We start from the raw sequence: 22,437 nt of genomic DNA, 5'->3' as shown, positions 1-22,437 counted from the left end.
TGAAGATCATCAAAGGTTAGTGCTGCATTTAGCTGTGGTTTTGTTTTTTGTGACATATATGCTTGCTTTGAAAATGGCTGTGTGATTATTTTTGGCAGGGTACTCTCCTGACATAATCTAATGTTTTGCTTTCGCTGTAAAGCCTTTTTGAAATCGGACAATGTGGTTAGATTAACGAGAGTCTTGTCTTTAAAATGGTGTAAAATAGTCATATGTTTGAGAAATTGAAGTTATAGCATTTTTTAGGTATTTGTATTTCGCGCCACGCGATTCCACTGGCTGTTGACTAGGTGGGACGCAAACGTCCCACCTTGCCCAGGGAGGTTAAGATTGATTGTTTTTATAAGATAAGTTTAATGCTAGCTAGCAACTTACCTTGGCTCCTTGCTGCACTCGCATAACAGGTAGTCAGCCTGCCACGCAGTCTCCTTGTGGAGTGCAATGTAATCGGCCATGATTGGTGTCCAAAAATGCCGATTACCGATTGTTATGAAAACTTGGAATCGGCCCTGATTAATAGGCCATTCCGATTAATCGGCCGACCTCTAATATAGTATGTAGTATATACTCATGGATATCATAAGGTGAATGCACCAATTTGTAAGTCGCTCTGGATAAGAGCGTCTGCTAAATTACGTAAATGTAAATGTAAGTATGTAGTATACAGTATGTTAGTATGGGTATTCGAACACAGCTTGTGTCTCTGTCCACTAATCACTGCTGCTCAGAAGAGACAGTAAAAAAGGAGGCTAAACTCATGTCAGACTGTGTGTGTGTGCGCACGTGCGTGTGAGCGCGTATGTTTGTGTGTGTGTGTGTGTGTGTGTGTGTGTGTGTGTGTGTGTGTGTGTGTGTGTGTGTGTGTGTGTGTGTGTGTGTGTGTGTGTGTATGCGTGCGTCATGGCCAAACCACTGAGCTTATATAGAAACCAGTCTCATTTCACGGCTGGTAGAGTCACCCTATTCCCTATATAGTACACTACTTCTGACCATGGCCCAACCGTGAGATGCTGTGATTGCGATGATAGCACAAGTAAATTACAGCAAGAAACGAACAGCAGTGTGGGTTTGGCAAAAACAAATGTAAACCTATCTCTTCCAAAAATAACAAAACACAGCACATTTTTGGAAAAGGCTGGGGTGGCTAGAGGTTTTAGAAAACAGTTTCCCAACAACAGTGAAGGCAGAGAAATGGGTGTCAGTGAATGACTGGCTCACATAATCATTGAAGATGATTAGAAACAACTAAAGCCTCATTTTAACTCCTCTTTCTTTAAATATACATATTTGTTTGCATCATAAAACACTACTCAGGCTCATTGGGCTCATGTGAATGAGACTGAAATGAAATGTTTTCTCCATGCCACGGAAAATCCTGTTAGTTTTTTTACACCTCCATATCCCTCTCTCTTTCTGTGTGTGTGGGTCCTTTGTTTTTGCTGTCTGTGTAGGACTGTAACTAGGACATCACACAAAGAACCCAACAAGGCAAGACAATGACATCACCTGTTTGGGTGTTTACAGTTTGCTCCCACACACACCCACAACATGCTGCTTATCCCAAGGGGTCAAAACACACACACATCATGGTAATCATCAACATCATCAAGCATAATGTGTGTGTGTGTGTGTGTGTGTGTGTGTGTGTGTGTGTGTGTGTGTGTGTGTGTGTGTGTGTGTGTGTGTGTGTGTGTGTGTGTGTGTGTGTGTGTGTGTGTGTGTGTGGTGTGTGTGTGTGATGTTTGTGGGATTCTTTTTACATGATTCAGCTGAAACAACAGGGCTGCTTTGCCCCAACTCTCACCCCCACTGCAACAGCCATGCATATATAATTAGGTGGTTAATGCATAACAAAACACCAAACACTGTAATTCACAGGCTAATTGCTGTTTGGTAGCAACTGATGCAGCTAATTATAGTGAAAGAGGCCAGTTCTTAGGAGCAGCTGGATACACACACACACACACACACACACACACACACACACACACACACACACACACACACACACACACACACAGACACAGAGAGAGAGAGAGAGAGAGAGAGAGAGAGAGAGAGAGAGAGAGAGAGAGAGAGAGAGAGAGAGAGAGAGAGAGAGAGAGAGAGAGAGAGAGAGAACACACAGCATTTATTATGTTTTGTCTCAACTTTTATAGTTTACACTAATTCAAACAAAGGCTATTTCTCTTACCGTGTTTCTCAGTATCTTGCACATTTAGTCTGGACTGTTATGGATATTGGCCCTACACTTAGGTCAAATATATATAGCCCATAATTCAAGACTTCTAAATTCCCAATAAAAGTTTAAATCACACAAACTCTACACAGCATGTAACAGTCACAGGTAGGCAGCTAATTGCAAAAAAGCCAAACTGGTCAACTCACTGTTGGTGTAGACAGCATTCCAAGGCTGATAGCCATAGTATCCAGTGATCCTCAATATCCTCTCCTCTATCGACGCGCTGTTAATGTCTTCAAAGGAACGGGATGATTTTAAAGTGTCCTCTTTGATAGACTCGTCCACAACCAGATACTTCAGTTGTCTCAGTTGGGGGCTGATGTCCGAAAGCCGTCTGGGACTCACATCGGGAGACTTCCGCATCCCGCTGTAGAAAGAGTATGACATGAGAGGCGGTTAGAAGAGTGTCCGGAACCATGAGCGGGAGGTGAGGCCGGTTCAGACCAAGCGGGTTGCGAGAGTTCTAATGCGTGCGGACGGAAGGGCCGATAAAGATAAAACATGATTTCCCACGGTCAATTTCAACTCAGTCAACCACTAATGTTAAGAGCTGGTTTAGTTTCCCTCCAACACTGGTGGAAGCCACACGCCGCTGCTGGGAGCCCATAGAGCGGGAAATCTTCATCCTTCACTGACCATGTGCTCGAAAGGGGCAGAGATGGAGAGAGAAGCTAAGCGAAAGTGACTGGGCGACCACAGTGCTGTGCTGTGTACTGTATATGCATGCACTGTGCAATCCTTATTAAATAGATAGAGTTAAGACAGCCTACGTGTAGGCTTTGGTAGCTAATGAATAAATCGATTCAACGCGATTTGGAAGGATGAGGACAAAGCATTTGTGACAGTCTATGAGGCGTGCGCCAGTGCGCGCACTCGAGCGCATCATTGTATCAGTAGGCCTTGGCATCTTTTCCTCTGGATAATATTATCCAATGGCACAGGGAAACATAAACTATACTAGTATATGTTACCATTTTTTTCTTTCTTGCTGCTCCCAGCCACCATGAGGCGTTGTATGCCTAGCCTACGCTGGGAAATCAGAGGAGAGGGAATAGTATCCTATCTGATCTGTATTTGTATGGGGAATGCGCGTCGTTAATTATGTCGTGTCCACTGAAGTATTGCTCCGTGTCAATCTGTTCTAGGCTAATAGCCGACTGTTTAAACGGTAGGCTATTATGCTGAGGTCCAGGGACTCGCATGACATGAACACAACTCGTCAACTTGAACAATTCGTTTCTGTTGATCTGATAGCTTCACTGTCTCCTATCATCAGCTCAGTCGTCAGCTGGACCATTAATGCTTACAGTCATATAGTCTGATATGTTATTTCATTCCATTGTTTGGATACTAATGTGTTACTGTAACTTTCATATATAGGAATATAATTTTTTTTAAATCGAAATTTTATCCTTCAACATGGAATCGATTTTTTTCAGTGCAGGTAATGCATTTGCAGGTAAGATCTAAACACAAAGTCCGTGAGATAAACAAACAATTAACAGTCAAAATTGAACAGAAGGTAACCATTCAGTGTGGACTTAGACTAATTAACTTGTGATTCTGGTTTAGGCTATTTTATCAAAGGTTATTTTATCCGCAACTGCTTTTAGGCATGGACGCATGAAGAACATTTTCCAATAACAGCCTAGTTGTATACGCACTTACTGACTCTATAGGCTACTATGCAATGTAACCTATCTAATTTTGGAACAGTCTAGTCTACTGAGAACGTCATCATAATTCTTACATGGGCATCAAAGTAGTCGGAGGTCCGAGGTAGCACATGCAGTCCCGCCGGGGGCGTCCGACTCTGTCCCAAACACTGCCCTCTCCATCGCCGTACATGATAATGCCACTCAGTTGGGGACAGCGCGAGCCCGGTACTGTAAACCCAGTTTAACCACGGAGAAAAAGAACATGGTCCCCCTTCTCACCCACACATATGCCGTTGCATTACATCATTTGAACAGGCTCAGATAGATAGGGGCAATTGCGCTCTCCAATCTCCATCCGCTTGCACACCTCGGGGCTTCTGGCGAACATTGCAACAGTGCCACCTACCCGTGGTCAGAAATACATTCCTCTTTTATGGAACCCTGAGGTAGCCTTACAAACTGGAATCGATTTTTTGTGATTCGTTTTTTAGATTAGGAACATGTCTGTGGAATTGGATGCATGACCTAGTCAATTTTGTTAACTGAGACCTTAATCCATATGAATTGCCACTGAGATCTCCACAGACCATGATTGTGGAATCGGCCTTACTTCAGACGTCAAAAGCAGTTGGCTATTAAATTAGCCTGGAATCTAAATATGCTATACTCCGTTTGAAACAAACCTTATCAGTTTAGTTTCCAGGAGATGACAATATAATATTGGTTAACCCAGAAGTAAAATCTTGCGTAATTTGATCAGTCCACAAGAGATTCATGACATTAATACTGAAATACAGTTTGGTACATCATATGTGAGGAGTCTCAAGTATCCATCCAATCACCTGGTATATTGGTATATTAGCCTGAGGGATTTGATGGGATTAATCAAGTCTGTAGGTTGCGTCTCAAATGGCTTCCTATAGTGCACTACTTTTGACCAGGACCCATAGGGGTTCAGATAAGTGCATTACATATGGAATAGTGTGCCATTTGGGACAGATCCCTAGTCCCAGTCAAACTGCTGAGAACCAATTCATGTGAAATGGATTCACATACCAAAAGGTAATAAAGACACACACACTCATAAACACTCACACACACACACACACACACACACCTCATCGAGGTCATACATAATTCATATTATTGCTGATCTTAGTGCTCCTATAAATATGCAACACTTCTTGATTATGTCCAATTTAAGAAGTATGTTACACTGACTCTCACTTCAATCCAAGGACAACGACATCAACCAATCTGCATGGATGGGAAACAACATGTTGGTTGCTTCCCAAATGGCACCCTACTATCTATATAGTGCAACACATTTGACCAGGTCCCATAGGGCTCTACTACCTATAGGGTTATACTACCCATAGGGCTTGACTACCCATAGGGCTCGACTACCCATAGGGCTCTACTACCCATAAGGTTCAACTACCCATAGGGCTCTACTACCCATAGGGCTCTACTACCTATAGGGCTCTACTACCTATAGGGCTCTACTACCTATAGTGTTCTACTACCCATAGGGATCTACTACCCATAGGGCTCTACTACCTATAGGGCTCTACTACCCATAGGGCTCCACTACCCATAGGGCTCTACTACCTGTAGGGCTCTACTACCCATAGGGATCTACTACCCATAGGGCTCTACTACACATAGGGCTCTACTACCCATAGGGCTCTACTACCTGTAGGGCTCTACTACCCATAGGGCTCTACTACCTATAGGGCTCTACTACCTATAGTGTTCTACTGCCTATAGGTGTCACGTCCCTGACCAGTAAAGGGGTTATTTGTTATTGTAGTTTGGTCAGGACGTGGCAGGGGGGTGTTTGTTTTATGTGGTTCGGGGTTTGTTGGGTTATGTGTTATGTAGAGGGGTGTTTGTTTAGAGTATTCCAGGGTTTTTGGTTATGTTCTATGTTTTGTATTTCTATGCTCTGTCTATGTTGTGTATTTCTTTGTGTTGGCCTGGTATGGCTCTCAATCAGGAACAGCTGTACATCGTTGTTGCTGATGGGGAGTCATACTTAGGTAGCTCTGTTTTCACCTGTCCTTTGTGGGAAGTTGTTTTTGCACTGCTGTGTGTGTAGCCTGTAATACTGTGCGTCCGTTCGTTTTGTTGTTTCGTGTCTCAAATAAAGTTTAAAATGAGCACTCAACGCGCTGCGCCTTGGTCCACTATATACGACGACCGTTACAATAGGGCTCTACTACCCATAGGGCTCTACTACCCATAGGGCTCTACTACCCATAGTGTTCTACTACTCATAGGGCTCTACTACCCATAGGGCTCTACTATCCATAGGGCCCTGGTCAAAAGTAGTGCACTTTATTAGGAATAGGGTGCCATTTTGGGTGCAGCCGTTGTTTATCCGGTTGATAAACATGATTCAATTTATTGTGTCACATTAGTCATTTCTGCTGAGTAGAGAGAGAGTGTGACTTATCCCAGTCAATTAACACCCTATTACCAGTTATATAACCTAGAGCCCCAAGTCTATACTTTAAGAAGGGAAAATAAGAGAGAGAGGGAAAGGAGTGAGAGAGAGAACGGAGTGAGAGAGTGAACAGAGTGAGAGCGAAAGGAGTTAGAGAGAACGGAGTGAGAGAGAGAACTGAGTGAGAGTGAGAAAGGAGTGAGAGAGAACAGAGTGAGAGAGAACAGAGAGAGGGAACGGTGTGAGAGAGGGACAGGAGTGAGACAGAGAACAGAGTGAGAGAGAAAGGAGTAAGAGAGGGAAAGGAGTGAGAACAGAGTGAGAGTGAGAACAGAGTGAGAAAGGAGTGAGAGTGAACAAGTGAGAGAGAAAGGAGTGAGAGAGAGAAAGGAGTGAGAGATAGAAAGGAGTGAGAGAGAGAACCTGGGGGGAGAGAGTGGAGTGAGAGAGAGAAAGGAGTGAGAGAGAAAGGAGTGAAAGAAAGGAGTGAGAGAGAGAAAGGAGTGAGAGTGAGAAAGGAGTGAGAGCGAGAACAGAGTGAGAGAGAATGGAGAGAGAGAAAGGGAACGGTGTGAGAGAGAGAACGGAGTGAGAAAGGGAAAGGAGTGAGAGAGGGAAAGGAGTGAGAGAGAGAAAGGAGTGAGAGTGAGAAAGGAGTGAGAGCGAGAACGGAGTGAGAGAGAATAGAGAGAGAGAGGGAACGGTGTGTGAGAGAGAGAGAACGGAGTGAGAGAGAACGGAGTGAGAAAGGGAAAGGAGTGAGAGAGAGAACAGCGTGAGAGAGAACGGCGTGAGAGAGAGAACGGAGTGAGAGAGGGAGCGGTGGGGATGGAGGGATAGCCAGTGTGCATGTCTGTGGTTGGTCCTCTATAACAACAGGTTTTAAACTGCAGGAGGTAGGAGCCCAACCATTGTTTCTGAGGCAGAACATCTCAGGTCCCTTCTCTTCCAACTGGCACTCACTCACTCACTCACTCACTCACTCACTCACTCACTCACTCACTCACTCACTCACTCACTCACTCACTCACTCACTCACTCACTCACTCACTCACTCACTCACTCACTCACTCACTCACTCACTCACTCACTCACACACTCACACACACACACACAGACAGATCCCGTCTCTTCTCAGTGGTCGGTGGTGGTCTATCTGGAGTGGAACAATGGGGGAAGAATACAATGCACCAGGGAGAAGGAGAGAGGAAAAATGGGAGTGGGATTTCTATTTATAGATCTGTCTGGAATGGAGTCCGCTGTCACCAATCACTTACATATCAAAAGCGCAGCAGGCTGAATGGACTTGTTGCTTTCTCCCCATTGGAAAGTCACTCCAAACTGTCATGTTGGTCAGTTGGCTAATTGTCATATCAATTACCATCAGTTTGTCATGATCATACGTTTTAAGTTTGAGGAATGTGCTTTGAGCACCACCTTAATCAGTGAATTACCATCAAATGAAAAGGCAGCCAGGTTAGGAATTTACACTCTGTCCTTTAAAGGAAAAAAGCTCCCACAATGTCTTTTGAATGAACATCCAACATTTAAGATGCACCTGTCGCAGCAACCCTCTACAGCGAGAGTGCATATCATTTATCCATTTTGTACCTTTAAAGGTTATTTTCTGTTCTGTCCATCATCGAGTCCTGCAGACTGTCCTGTCCTCTTGTTCACCTTGGCCCTATACAGTACAGTATCTTTGTCACGCTGGTAACAATGTTTCGGGAGACAGGCGCAGGAATGCGTAATATAGTTTTTTATTACGCCCCAAATTACGGCGTGCCGTGTAAGGCCACGGGGACAAAGACCAAACAAACACGTACACAAAACACAGGGTTGAACCCCAAACAAAGAGTGAGGAGTACCTCTAATAAATACACACACACACAATGATTAACACACGGGACGAGACCAGTAATCATCTGAGCAATCCACAAGGGCACGAAAGCCCAAAACACACAGCACAGGTACTCACACAAACCAACGGACATTGGAACAATAATGGACAGCCCAATGGAAACCAAAGGGCACATATATACAAGTACTAATCAGTGGGAATAGGGGACAGGTGTGCGTGATGAAATTTCCGGAGGGATCCGTGACAAGCTTGGCTGCTCCTCACCCTGGATTATTGTTTAAAGCTGGCTGGGTGCAATCAACACTTTGCTAGCGAAGTGCTGTGTGGCTGGCTGGTCCCCACGTTATTTTCTGTTCTGTCCATCATCGAGCCCTGCAGACTGTCCTGTCCTCCTGTTCACTGTGGCCCTATACAGTTCAGTAGCTTGGCTGCTCCCCACCCTGGATTATTGTTTAAAGCAGGCTGGGCGCAATCAACACTTTTCTAGCTGGCTATTCCTCACGGACTGGAGAGAGAACAGAAGGCTGGCAGGGGTTGCTGGGGATATGGCAGGATAGAATAGGATAGAACAGAATAGAATAGAAGAGAATAGAATAGAACAGAATAGAACAGAAGTATTGCCAGTCTTGCATTGGGGACAGTACAGTCAGTCAGTCAGTCAGTCAGTCAGTCAGTCAGTCAGTCAGTCAGTCAACACCATAGACAGAAAAGGAGGAAAGAGAAAGGAAGATTTAGAGGAAGTGAGGAGGAGAGAGGTGACAAGAAAGGAGAAGTAGAGGTAGAATGGTGTGAGGAGGAGAGGAAGAATGATGGAAGAGTTTGGAATATTTACTCAGTATAGGTGAAAGTGGGGAAGGACAGGAGTATAGTCAATGAATAACACATGTTTCTGGAGGTGGGAGTAAGGAAGGATAGAGGGAAGGAAGGATAGTGAGAAGGAAGGATAGAGGGAAGGAAGGACAGAGGGAAGGAAGGATAGAGGAATATAGTCAATGAATAACACATGCTTCTGGAGGTGGGAGTAAGGAAGGATAGAGGGAAGGAAGGATAGAGGGAAGGAAGGATAGAGGGAAGGAAGGATATAGAGAAGGAAGGATAGAGGAAAGGAAGGATAGAGGGAAGGAAGGATAGAGGGAAGGAAGGATAGAGAGAAGGAAGGATAGAGGGAAGGAAGGATAGAGGGAAGGAAGGATAGAGAGAGAGAAGGAAGGATAGAGGGAAGGAAGGATAGAGGGAAGGAAGGATAGAGGGAAGGAAGGATAGAGAGAAGGAAGGACAGAGGGAAGGAAGGATAGTGAGAAGGAAGGATAGAGGAATATAGTCAATGAATAACACATGCTTCTGGAGGTGGGAGTAAGGAAGGATAGAGGGAAGGAAGGATAGAGGAAAGGAAGGATAGAGGGAAGGAAGGATAGAGAGAAGGAAGGATAGAGGGAAGGAAGGACAGAGGAATATAGTCAATGAATAACACATGCTTCTGGAGGTGGGAGTAAGGAAGGACAGAGGGAAGGAAGGATAGAGGAAAGGAAGGATAGAGGGAAGGAAGGATAGGGGGAAGGAAGGATAGAGGGAAGGAAGGACAGAGGGAAGGAAGGATAGAGGGAAGGAAGGATAGAGGGAAGGAAGCACAGAGAGAAGGAAGGATAGTGAGAAGGAAGGATAGAGGGAAGGAATGATAGTGAGAAGGAAAGATAGAGGGAAGGAAGAATAGAGGGAAGGAAGGATAGTGAGAAGGAAGGATAGTGAGAAGGAAGGATAGAGGGAAGGAAGGACAGAGAGAAGGAAGGATATAGGGAAGGAAAGATAGAGAGAAGAAAGGAAAGAGGAAAGGAAGGATCGAGGGAAGGAAGGATAGAGGGAAGGAAGGATAGAGGAAAGGAAGGACAGAGAGAAGGAAGGATAGAGGGAAGGAGGGATAGAGGAATATAGTCAATGAATAACACATGCCTCTAGAGGTGGGAGTGAGGAAGGATAGAGGGAAGGAAGGATAAAGGAAAGGAAGGACAGTGAGAAGGAAGGATAGAGGGAAGGAAGGATAGAGGGAAGGAAGGATAAAGGAAAGGAAGGACAGAGAGAAGGAAGGATAGAGAGAAGGAAGGATAGAGGGAAGGAAGGATAGAGGGAAGGAAGGATAGAGGGAAGGAAGGACAGAGAGAAGGAAGGATAGAGGGAAGGAAGGATAGAGGGAAGGATAGTGGGGAAGGACAGAGGAATATAGTAAATTAATAACACATGCCTCTAGAGGTGGGGGTGAGCAGAAGTAATTGTTAAGTAGGGCAGGGTGACAACATAAAGGAAGAATTTTGTGCATACGCACGTATCTCTCTTATCATAAAAGATGCATGGGTAGCAGGTTATGGGTCATGGAATGAAGGGATGAAGGGAGAGAGGAGGGCAGGATATGCATGAGGTCTTGATGAACTGTCTAGAATGAAGAGAGAGAGGAGGGCAGGAATCTGCATGAGATCTTGATGAACTGTCTAGAATGAAGAGAGAGAGGAGGGCAGGAATCTGCATGAGGTCTTAATGAACTGTCTAGAATGAAGGGAGAGAGGAGGGCAGGAATCTGCATGTCTTAATGAACTGTCTAGAATGAAGGGCGTGTGTTAAAATATAGAGATAGACCAGCATTTCCTCGTTCTATGATGTCACATGATTCTTATACTCTGTTTGTATCTGTTTTTCTTAGAGAACACACAAACGCTCCATCAAGTCATTAATGCGCCTTTTAAAAGAAAGCCGCCCTTCAACGGTCTATAAATAGGCAACATTTGAAGTGCTCTAATTCATGCAGTTTAGTGTTCTTCAAAGGAAACAGGAGGTCCCTGATTGTATCACATTAAATGGTTGCATGATTTAAAAGACTACCTCGCTCCCACATTAAACAAACAAGATACCATATTTATTTCACCAAGGAGGAGGTTTCAGGGGGAGGGCCCTGTATTTTGGCTAATCATGTCACATGACCTGGATTTTTGTCTTTGTTTAAAGCTTTTTCATCAAACTGTCCCATTTTCTTTTTATGTCAGATGGTCCTGCATCATCCTCAGACAATTGCATACATTTCTGGTCTAATTCTCATTTCTGGAAGTTTAAAATAAATGTTCAAATCCAGGTCATGTGACATGATTAACCAGAACAAAGGGCGCTTCTCATGGTACCACAAAGCAATTTAAATGAACTACAACTTAAAAGGGTTTTAAAGTATGTCATAAGAACTACATACATGCTGAGGACTTGGGTAACTCATAGGCAACATAGAGGCCCTGCATTCTGTCTCTCATGGGAGCCTATTGCTGGTCCTGTTGTCATGGCCTGTTAATGGATGTAAGTCATGTACAGCAGGTGAGGAGATCTCAGGTGCAGTTGGCACAGAGGGACCAGGGCAGGTGTTACCAGATAGTGTGTTCCCACCACCAGGTCTGTTTCCCAAATAGCACCCTATATCAAATCAAATCAAACTTTATTTGTCACATACCCCGAATACAACAAGTACGGTGAAATGCTTACTTGCAAGCCCTTAACCAACAATGCAGTTCAAGAAGTGTTAACAAAATATTTGACAAATAAACTAAAGTAAAAAGTAATACAAAGTAACACAATAACATAACAATAATTAGGGTATATACAGGGAGTACCGGTACCGAGTCAATGTGGAGGTTATATACAGGGAGTACTGGTAACGAGTCAATGTGGAGGCTATATACAGGGAGTACTGGTACCGAGTCAATGTGGAGGCTATATACAGGGGGTACCGGTACCGAGTCAATGTGGAGGTTATATACAGGGGGTACCGGTACCGAGTCAATGTGGAGGTTATATACAGGGAGTACTGGTACCGAGTCAATGTGGAGGTTATATACAGGGAGTACTGGTACAGAGTCAATGTGAAGGTTATATACAGGGGGTACCGGTACCGAGTCAATGTGGAGGTTATATACAGGGAGTACTGGTACAGAGTCAATGTGAAGGTTATATACAGGGGGTACCGGTACCGAGTCAATGTGGAGGTTATATACAGGGAGTACTGGTACCGAGTCAATGTGGAGGTTATATACAGGGAGTACTGGTACCGAGTCAATGTGGAGGCTATATACAGGGAGTACTGGTACCGAGTCAATGTGGAGGTTATATACAGGGAGTACTGGTACAGAGTCAATGTGGAGGCTATATACAGGGAGTACTGGTACCGAGTCAATGTGGAGGTTATATACAGGGAGTACTGGTACCGAGTCAATGTGGAGGTTATATACAGGGAGTACTGGTACCGAGTCAATGTGGAGGTTATATACAGGGAGTACTGGTACCGAGTCAATGTGGAGGTTATATACAGGGAGTACTGGTACCGAGTCAATGTGGAGGCTATATACAGGGAGTACTGGTACCGAGTCAATGTGGAGGTTATATACAGGGAGTACTGGTACCGAGTCAATGTGGAGGTTATATACAGGGAGTACTGGTACAGAGTCAATGTGGAGGCTATATACAGGGAGTACTGGTACTGAGTCAATGTGGAGGTTATATACAGGGAGTACTGGTACCGAGTCAATGTGTAGGTTATATACAGGGAGTACTGGTACCGAGTCAATGTGGAGGTTATATACAGGGAGTACTGGTACCGGGTCAATGTGGAGGTTATATACAGGGAGTACTGGTACCGAGTCAATGTGGAGGTTATATACAGGGAGTACTGGTACCGAGTCAATGTGGAGGTTATATACAGGGAGTACTGGTACCGAGTAAATGTGGAGGTTATATACAGGGAGTACTGGTACCGAGTCAATGTGGAGGTTATATACAGGGAGTACTGGTACCGGGTCAATGTGGAGGTTATATACAGGGAGTACTGGTACCGGGTCAATGTGGAGGTTATATACAGGGAGTACTGGTACCGAGTCAATGTGTAGGTTATATACAGGGAGTACCGGTACCGAGTCAATGTGGAGGTTATATACAGGGAGTACTGGTACCGAGTCAATGTGGAGGCTATATACAGGGAGTACTGGTACCGAGTCAATGTGGAGGTTATATACATGGAGTACTGGTACCGAGTCAATGTGGAGATTATATACAAGGGGTACTGGTACCGAGTCAATGTGGAGGTTATATACAGAGAGACTGGTACCGAGTCAATGTGGAGGTTATATACAGGGAGTACTGGTACCGAGTCAATGTGGATGCTATATACAGGGAGTACTGGTACCGAGTCAATGTGGAGGTTATATACAGGGAGTACTGTTACCGAGTCAATGTGTAGGTTATATACAGGGAGTACTGGTACCGAGTCAATGTGGAGGTTATATACAGGGAGTACTGGTACCGAGTCAATGTGGAGGTTATATACAGGGGGTACTGGTACCGAGTCAATGTGGAGGCTATATACAGGGAGTACTGGTACCGAGTCAATGTGGAGGTTATATACAGGGGGTACTGGTACCGAGTCAATGTGGAGGTTATATACAGGGAGTACTGGTACCGAGTCAATGTGGAGGTTATATACAGGGAGTACTGGTACCGAGTCAATGTGGAGGTTATATACAGGGAGTACTGGTACCGAGTCAATGTGGAGGTTATATACAGGGAGTACTGGTACCGATTCAATATGGAGGTTATATACAGGGGGTACTGGTACCGAGTCAATGTGTAGGTTATAAACAGGGAGTACTGGTACCGAGTCAATATGGAGGTTATATACAGGGAGTACCGGTACCGAGTCAATGTGGAGGGTATATACAGGGAGTACTGGTACCGAGTCAATGTGGAGGTTATATACAGGGGGTACCGGTACCGAGTCAATGTGGAGGTTATATACAGGGAGTACTGGTACCGAGTCAATGTGGAGGTTATATACAGGGGGTACCGGTACCAAGTCAATGTGGAGGTTATATACAGGGAATACTGGTACCGAGTCAATGTGGAGGTTATATACAGGGAGTACTGGTACCGAGTCAATGTGGAGGTTATATACAGGGAGTACTGGTACCGAGTCAATGTGGAGGTTATATACAGGGAGTACCGGTACCGAGTCAATGTGGAGGTTATATACAGGGAGTACTGGTACCGAGTCAATGCGGAGGTTATATACAGGGAGTACTGGTACCGAGTCAATGTGGAGGTTATATACAGGGAGTACTGGTACAGAGTCAATGTGGAGGTCATATACAGGGAGTACTGGTACCGAGTCAATGCGGAGGTTATATACAGGGAGTACTGGTACAGAGTCAATGTGGAGGTTATATACAGGGAGTACCGGTACCGAGTCAATGTGGAGGTTATATACAAGGGGTACCGAGTCAATTTGCGGGGTTACAGGTTAGTGGAGGTCATTTGTACATTTAGGTGGGGGTAAAGTGAATATTTCTTAGACAATAGACAGCTAGTAGCAGCAGTGTTCACAACAAATGGTGGGTGGCGGGGGGGGGGACAATAAAGTAGTCCGGTGGCCATTTGATTAATTGATTAGCAGTTTTATGGCTTGGGGGTAGAAGCTGTTAAGGAGCCTTTAGGTCCTAGACTTGGCGCTCCGACACGGCTTGCATACATAGCCCCTATCGGGGTTCTGGTCAAAAGTAGTGCACTATATAAGGAATAGGGTGCCATTTGGGACACAGCTCAAGCCCCTCCCAGGGCAGTCCAGTAATTCATTGGCCCCCTAAGCCCTCTATAACCCTCTGGCCTTCCACTATTTATTATCACACTGACTGGCTAGTGGGTCTACCATCCGCAAACTGACTGGCAGAAGATCAACCTAATGTCAGGCCGCCAGGGGACCTGAATTGATAGTGTATGTCAAACTATTGGACAGGAAGACTAGGGATATAGGCAGATAGAGCCTCTCAGAGTAGTTCTGATCCAGGATCAGCTTCCCCCTCTCCATATAATCTAATTCATTAGGATTTAAAAAGTCAAACTTATCCGAGAACTCCTGCTAGACACAGCTAAACGTCTCGAAATCTACTGATTGTGTTGTGTAAGACTGTATACTGTTATTTCTGTTACTCTATCGCTCCAAAACATGAAGGGAAAATCAGATGGTTATAGACTGACTAAAGTCAATCAGATCCATCCATCCAACTGTAATGTAATGTAAGCAATATGAGTACTGCTGCGGGAGATGTCAAAGGCAACTCGCGGTAAACCACCTTACTGTAGGTAAACCACCTTACTGTAGGTAAACCACCTTACTGTAGGTAAACCACCTTACTGCACATTTCAGAGATGAACTCAAACATGAACACATTTCAAATATGAACTCAAACATGAACACATTTCAAATATGAACTCAGAAAAAACATTTACTACACTAACATTAATGAATGTCAAACCTGTCAATCAAAAGTGAGATGAAGAACAACGTAACATTTTAGTTAACCCAAATACAGTACTATCCTGGAGGACTACAACACTATGAAAAGTGAAACATACAGTACTATCCTGGAGGACTACAACACTATGAAAAGTGAAACATACAGTACTATCCTGGAGGACTACAACACTCTAAAGGAGTAGGGCATTAAGAAGTAGGAGTGGAGTAGTGGTCCAGGTACCTTGCATGGCCCTGGTATGGTCGTTGTCCGTAATAGTCGTTGTCCATAAGCGTAGGTCCCAGTCCCGTAGTTCCCCCCTGCTCTGTGCTGCTCTCTCCCCTGCATTGCGTCGGCATCCTTTGGGCTCCTGTCTGGACTGGACTGCAGCGAGTGACAGAAGTACAATGGCCCGGCTGGCAGGGTGGTGTTTATTTTAAAGAGTTTTTTGTTGCATTGTGTATGTGTGTTGGTAGGGTGGTATATGTGTGTATGTGTGTGTGTGTGTGTGTGTGTGTGTGTGTGTGTGTGTGTGTGTGTGTGTGTGTGTGTGAACCTGCGGGGAGAGGCCAGGGGAACCAATGCTTACTCTAGCAAAATAGTGCAGTCCAGTCATCAATAGGTAGGCAGGTCAACACCCCTCATCGGCAGTGTGGCCTCTGCCCAAATGGCACCGTTACCTATTTAGTGCTCTACTTTTGACAAGAACCCTATGAGGCCTGGTCAAAAGTAGTGCACTACATAGGGAATAGGGTGCCATTTGGGACTTAGACTCAGTGTGTCTCCACTCCAAGACGGAGGGATCAAGTTCATCTTGCATAGTGCCTCTCCTCTCAGTTAGAAACTCCCAGAGGCAAGACCATAATCAATTCTCATTGTGGTATACGTCAACTTCAGACACAATCCAACGATATCTTCTGAAACACTTGAGATGCTGTACTGGCCCGGGTAGACGTAGGATTGTGTTGTTTCCTGGCTGTGACGATATATAGGAACAGGTCTCTACATTCTAGAACACACAGGAGATAGAGAACAGGTTCTATAGTTCCCCTCAAGGATAAAGGAAGTGAATAGAATAGAATTGATGTCATAGATCATCATTCAGTAGGCCTATTCAGTATTCATAATGCCAGATGAAATGAGCCAATCAGAGTAATCTCCTTCTGACACAGCTTTAAATAGAACACCAACTGACTTCTCAGTCTGCAGACCAATGTGATTCTCAGCACTGTGTGTGTATGTGTGTGTGTGTGTGTGTGTGTGTGTGTGTGTGTGTGTGTGTGTGTGTGTGTGTGTGTGTGTGTGTGTGTGTGTGTGTGTGTGTGTGTGTGTGTGTGTGTGCACGCGCGTAAGAGAGAGACAGAGAGATAGTGAGAGAGGGAGAGAGCGAGAGAGAAAGCAGAAATATTCCCCGTCATTAATATTACCATTTGATCTCTCTCCCTCCATCTCTCATATTCTCACATGCATTGGACTGAACAGCAGGCTAGGGTGTGTGTGTGTGTGTGTTGCTCTGTGCTCAGCACTGGGTCTTATTATAAAGGGATCAGAGACAAGAGTTCAGGCAGACAAGACCAAACAGAATGAAAATAAAGAGTGCTGGAAGGAAGAGAGAGCACTGAGGAGAAGCACTGAGGAGTCCCATTAAATCCATATTGACAGTGCATTGTGTACAATCTTCTTACTGTAACACGTTGGTTATCCAAGCTGTCTGTACAACGTACTAGACCAAGTTCTCTGCGATTGATACAACCTTACTTAACCAATTCCTGGACACTAACTATTTTAATTATTTCATTTTTATCAATGTACTGAAATAAACTATTTGGAAGAAAGGAACCAGTGGTGGGTCTGCCAGGTGAAAGCCATTGCAGTAAAAGCCTTCTAAATTGGACCTAGTTTCTATTGATGGATTTTTGATAGAGTGGACTGTGGACCTTGCTAGAATGTCTAATGTTACCAGCTCCAACAGGGCAGTAAAATGTCTTAAGTTACCAGCTCCAACAGGGCAGTAGAATGTCTTATGTTACCAGCTCCAACAGGGCAGTAGAATATCTTATGTTACCAGCTCCAACAGGGCAGTAGAATGTCTTATGTTACCAGCTCCAACAGGGCAGTAGAATGTCTTATTATGCCAGTTCCAACAGGGCAGTAGATGGTCTTGTGTTACCAGCTCCAACAGGGCAGTGGAATGTCTTATTCTACTAGCTACCACAGGGCAGTAGAATGTCTTATATTACCAGCTCCAGCAGGGCAGTAGAATGTCTTATGGTACCAGCTCCAACAGGGCAGTAGAATGTCTTATGTTACCACCTCCAACAGGTCATTACAATGTCTTTTGTTACCAGGTCCAACAGGGCAGTGGAATGTCTTATGTCACCAGCTCCAACAGGTCAGTCGAATGTCTTTTGTTACCAGGTCCAACAGGGCAGTAGAATGTCTTATGTCAGCAGCTCCAAAAGGGCAGTAGAATGTCTTGTGTTACCAGCTCCAACAGGGCAGTAGAACGGCTTGTGTTACCAACTCAAACAGTGCAGTAGCATGTCCTGTATTACCAGCTCCAAAAGAGCAGTGGCATGTCTTTTATTTCTAGCTGCAACAGGGCAGTAGAATGTCTTATGTTACTATCTCCAACAGGGCAGTAGAATGTCTTATGTTACCAGCTCCAACAGGGCAGTAGAATGTCTTAATTTACCAGCTCCAACAGTGGTGTGGAATGTCTTATGTTACCAGCTCCAACAGGGCAGAAGAATGTCTAATGTTACTAGCTCCAACAGGGCAGTAGAATGTCTTAAGTTTGCCAGCTGCAACAGGGCAGTAGAATGTCCTAAGTTCCCAGCTTCAACAGGACAGTAGAAATACTTGTGTGGCCAGCTACAACAGGGCAGTAGAATGTCTAATGTTACCAGCTCCAACAGGGCAGTGGAATGTCTTGTGATATTATCTCCAACAGGGCAGTAGAATGTCTTAAGTTACCAGCTCCAACAGGGCAGTGGAATGTCTTATGTTACTAGCTCCAACAGGGCAGTAGAATGTCTTATGTTACCAGCTCCAACAGGGCAGTGGAATGTCTTGTAATACTAGCTCCAACAGGGCAGTAGCATGTCTTATGTTACCAGCTCCAGCAGGGCAGTAGAATGTCTTATGTTACCAGCTCCAACAGGGCAGTAGAATGTCTTATCTTACCACCTCCAACAGGTCATTAGAATGTCTTTTGTTACCAGGTCCAACAGGGCAGTAGAATATCTTATGTTACCAGCTCCAGCAGGTCAGTAGAATGTCTTATGTTACCAGCTCCAACAGGGCAGTAGCATGTCTTATGTTACCAGCTCAAACAGGGCAGTAGAATGTCTTGTGTTACCAGTTTCAACAGGGCAGTGGAATTTCTTATGTAACTAGCTCCAACAGGGCAGTAGCATGTCTTATGTTACCAGCTCCAACAGGGCAGTAGAATGTCTTGTAATACTAGCTACAACACGCAGTAGAATGTCTTATGTTACCAGCTCCAGCAGGGCAGAAGAATGTCTTATGTTACCAGCTCCAACAGGGCAGTAGAATGTTTTATTATGCCAGTTCCAACAGGGCAGTAGATTGTCTTATGTTACCAGCTCCAGCAGGTCAGTAGAATGTCTTATTCTACTAGCTACCACAGGGCAGTAGAATGTCTTATGTTACCAGCTCCAGCAGGGCAGTAGAATGTCTTATTCTACTAGCTACCACAGGGCAGTAGAATGTCTTATGTTACCAGCTCCAGCAGGGCAGTAGAATGTCTTATGTTACCAGCTCCAACAGGGTAGTAGAATGTCTTATGTCACCAGCTCCAACAGGTCATTAGAATGTCTGTTGATACCAGATCCAACAGGGCAGTAGAATGTCTTATGTCACCAGCTCCAACAGTGCAGTAGAATGTCTTATGTTACCAGGTACAACAAGGCAGTAGAATGTTTTATGTTACCAGCTCCAACAGGGCAGTAGCATGTCTTATGTTACCAGCTCCAACAGGGCAGTAGAATATCTTATGTTACCAGCTGCAACAGGGCAGTAGAATGTATTGTGTTGCCAGCTCCAACAGGGCAGTAGAATGTCTTATGTTACCAGTTCCAACAGGGCAGTAGATGGTCTTATGTTACCAGCTCCAACAGGGCAGTAGAATGTCTTATGTTACCAGCTCTAACAGGGCATTAGAATGTCTTATGTTACCAGGTCCAACAGTGCAATAGAATGTCTTGTGTTACCAGCTCCAACAGGGCAGCAGAATGTCTTACGATACCAGCTCCAACAGTGCTGTAGAATGTCTTATGTTACCAGCTCCAACAGGGCAGTAGAATGTCTTATGTTACCAGCTCCAACAAGGCAGTAGAATATCTTATGTTACCAGCTCTAACAGGGCAGTAGAATGTCTTATGTTACCAGCTCCAACAGGGCAGAAGAATGTATTTTTTTTTGTAGCTCCAACAGGGCAGTAGAATGTGTAATGTTACTAGCTCCATCAGGGCAGTTGAATGTCCTAAGTTACCAGCTGCAACAGGACAGTAGAAATACTTGTGTTGCCAGCTACAACAGGGCAGTAGAATGTCTAATGTTACCAGCTCCAACAGGGCAGTGGAATGTCTTGTAATACTAGCTCCAACAGGGCAGTAGAATGTCTTATGTTACCAGCTCCAGCAGGTCAGTAGAATGTCTTATGTTACCAGCTCCAACAGGGCAGTAGGATGTCTTATGTTACCAGCTCAAACAGGGCAGTAGAATGTCTTGTGTTACCAGCTCCAACAGGGCAGTAGAATGTCTTGTGTTACCAGGTCCAACAGGGAATTAGAACGGCTTGTGTTACCAACTCAAACAGTGCAGTAGCATGTCCTGTATTACCAGCTCCAAAAGAGCAGTGGCATGTCTTTTATTTCTAACTGCAACAGGGCAGTAGAATGTCTTATGTTACTATCTCCAACAGGGCAGTAGAATGTCTTATGTTACCATCTCCAACAGGGCAGTAGAATGTCTTAAATAACAAGCTCCAACAGGGCTGTGGAATGGCTTATGTTACCAGCTCCAACAGGGCAGAAGAATGTCTAATGTTACTAGCTCCAACAGGGCAGTAGAATGTCTTAAGTTACCAGCTGCAACAGGGCAGTAGAATGTCCTAAGTTCCCAGCTTCAACAGGACAGTAGAAATACTTGTTTTGCCAGCTACAACAAGGCAGTAGAATGTCTAAAGTTACCAGCTCCAACAGGGCAGTGGAATGTCTTATGTTACTAGCTCCAACAGGGCAGTAGAATGTCTTATGTTACCAGCTCCAACAGGGCAGTAGCATGTCTTATGTTACCAGCTCAAACAGGGCAGTAGAATGTCTTATGTTACCAGCTCCAACAGGGCAGTGGAATGTCTTGTAATACTAGCTCCAACAGGGCAGTAGAATGTCTTATGTTACCAGCTCCAGCAGGTCAGTAGAATGTCTTATGTTACCAGCTCCAACAGGGCAGTAGCATGTCTTATGTTACCAGCTCAAACAGGGCAGTAGAATGTCTTATGTTACCAGCTCCAACAGGGCAGTGGAATGTCTTGTAATACTAGCTCCAACAGGGCAGTAGCATGTCTTATGTTACCAGCTCCAGCAGGTCAGTAGAATGTCTTATGTTACCAGCTCCAACAGGGCAGTAGCATGTCTTATGTTACCAGCTCAAACAGGGCAGTAGAATGTCTTGTGTTACCAGCTCCAACAGGGCAGTGGAATTTCTTATGTTACTAGCTCCAACAGGGCAGTAGCATGTCTTATGTTACCAGCTCCAACAGGGCAGTAGAATGTCTTGTAATACTAGCTCCAACAGGGCAGTAGAATGTCTTGTAATACTAGCTCCAACACGCAGTAGAATGTCTTATGTTACCAGCTCCAACAGGGCAGTAGAATGTTTTATTATGCCAGTTCCAACAGGGCAGTAGAATGTCTTATGTTACCAGCTCCAGCAGGGCAGTAGAATGTCTTATTCTACTAGCTACCACAGGGCAGTAGAATGTCCTATGTTACCAGCTCCAGCAGGGCAGTAGAATGTCTTATGTTACCAGCTCCAACAGGGCAGTAGAATGTCTTATGTCACCAGCTCCAACAGGTCATTAGAATGTCTTTTGTTACCAGGTCCAACAGGGCAGTAGAATGTCTTATGTCACCAGCTCCAACAGGGCAGTAGAATGTCTTATGTTACCAGCTGCAACAGGGCAGTAGAATGTCTTTTGTTGCCAGCTCCAACAGGGCAGTAGAATGTCTTATGTTACCAGCTCCAACAGGGCAGTAGAATGTCTTATGTTACCAGCTCTAACAGGGCATTAGAATGTCTTATGTTACCAGGTCCAACAGTGCAATAGAATGTCTTGTGTTACCAGCTCCAACAGGGCAGCAGAGTGTCTTACGATACCAGCTCCAACAGTGCTGTAGAATGTCTTATGTTACCAGCTCCAAAAGAGCAGTGGCATTTCTTTTTTTTCTATCTCCAACAGGGCAGTAGATGGCTTATGATACCTGCTCCTACAGGGCATTAGAATGTCTTGTTACCAGCTCCAACTGGGCAGTAGAATGTCTTGTTACCAGCTCTAACTGGGCAGTAGAATGTCTTATGATACCAGCTCCAACAGGGCAGTAGAATGTCTTATGTTACCAGCTCCAACAGGGCAGTAGAATGTCTTATGTTACAAGCTCCAACATTGCAGTAGAATATCTTATGTTACCAGCTCCAACAGGGCAGAAGAATGTCTAATGTTACTAGCTCCAACAGGGCAGTAGAATGTCTTAAGTTACCAGCTGCAACAGGGCAGTAGAATGTCCTAAGTTCCCAGCTTCAACAGGACAGTAGAAATACTTGTTTTGCCAGCTACAACAAGGCAGTAGAATGTCTAATGTTACCAGCTCCAACAGGGCAGTGGAATGTCTTGTGAT

General features: G+C 44.6%; 1 protein-coding gene across 1 annotated transcript in view; it reads right to left on the bottom strand.

Annotated features, from left to right (window-relative positions):
* The window catches only part of slc35f3b (solute carrier family 35 member F3b), a 199,726-nt gene extending 195,466 nt beyond the window's left edge, over positions 1-4,260 (bottom strand). Inside the window, exons 1-2 of the mRNA XM_045687037.2 lie at positions 3,993-4,260; positions 2,389-2,609 (exon numbers count right to left, since the gene is read on the bottom strand). Of these exons, the coding sequence (XP_045542993.1) occupies positions 2,389-2,609; positions 3,993-4,090 (319 nt within the window). The 5' untranslated portion in view covers positions 4,091-4,260. The remainder of the gene's footprint in view (positions 1-2,388; positions 2,610-3,992) is intronic.
* Between the last annotated feature and the right edge of the window lie 18,177 nt (positions 4,261-22,437).

This window comes from Salmo salar, chromosome 01 (genome assembly GCF_965601325.2).
Source record: "Salmo salar chromosome 01, fSalSal1, whole genome shotgun sequence".
Taxonomy (NCBI): domain Eukaryota; kingdom Metazoa; phylum Chordata; class Actinopteri; order Salmoniformes; family Salmonidae; genus Salmo; species Salmo salar.
The sequence above is the reverse complement of the archived record's forward strand: the minus strand, read 5'-3'. Positions and strand labels throughout refer to the sequence as shown.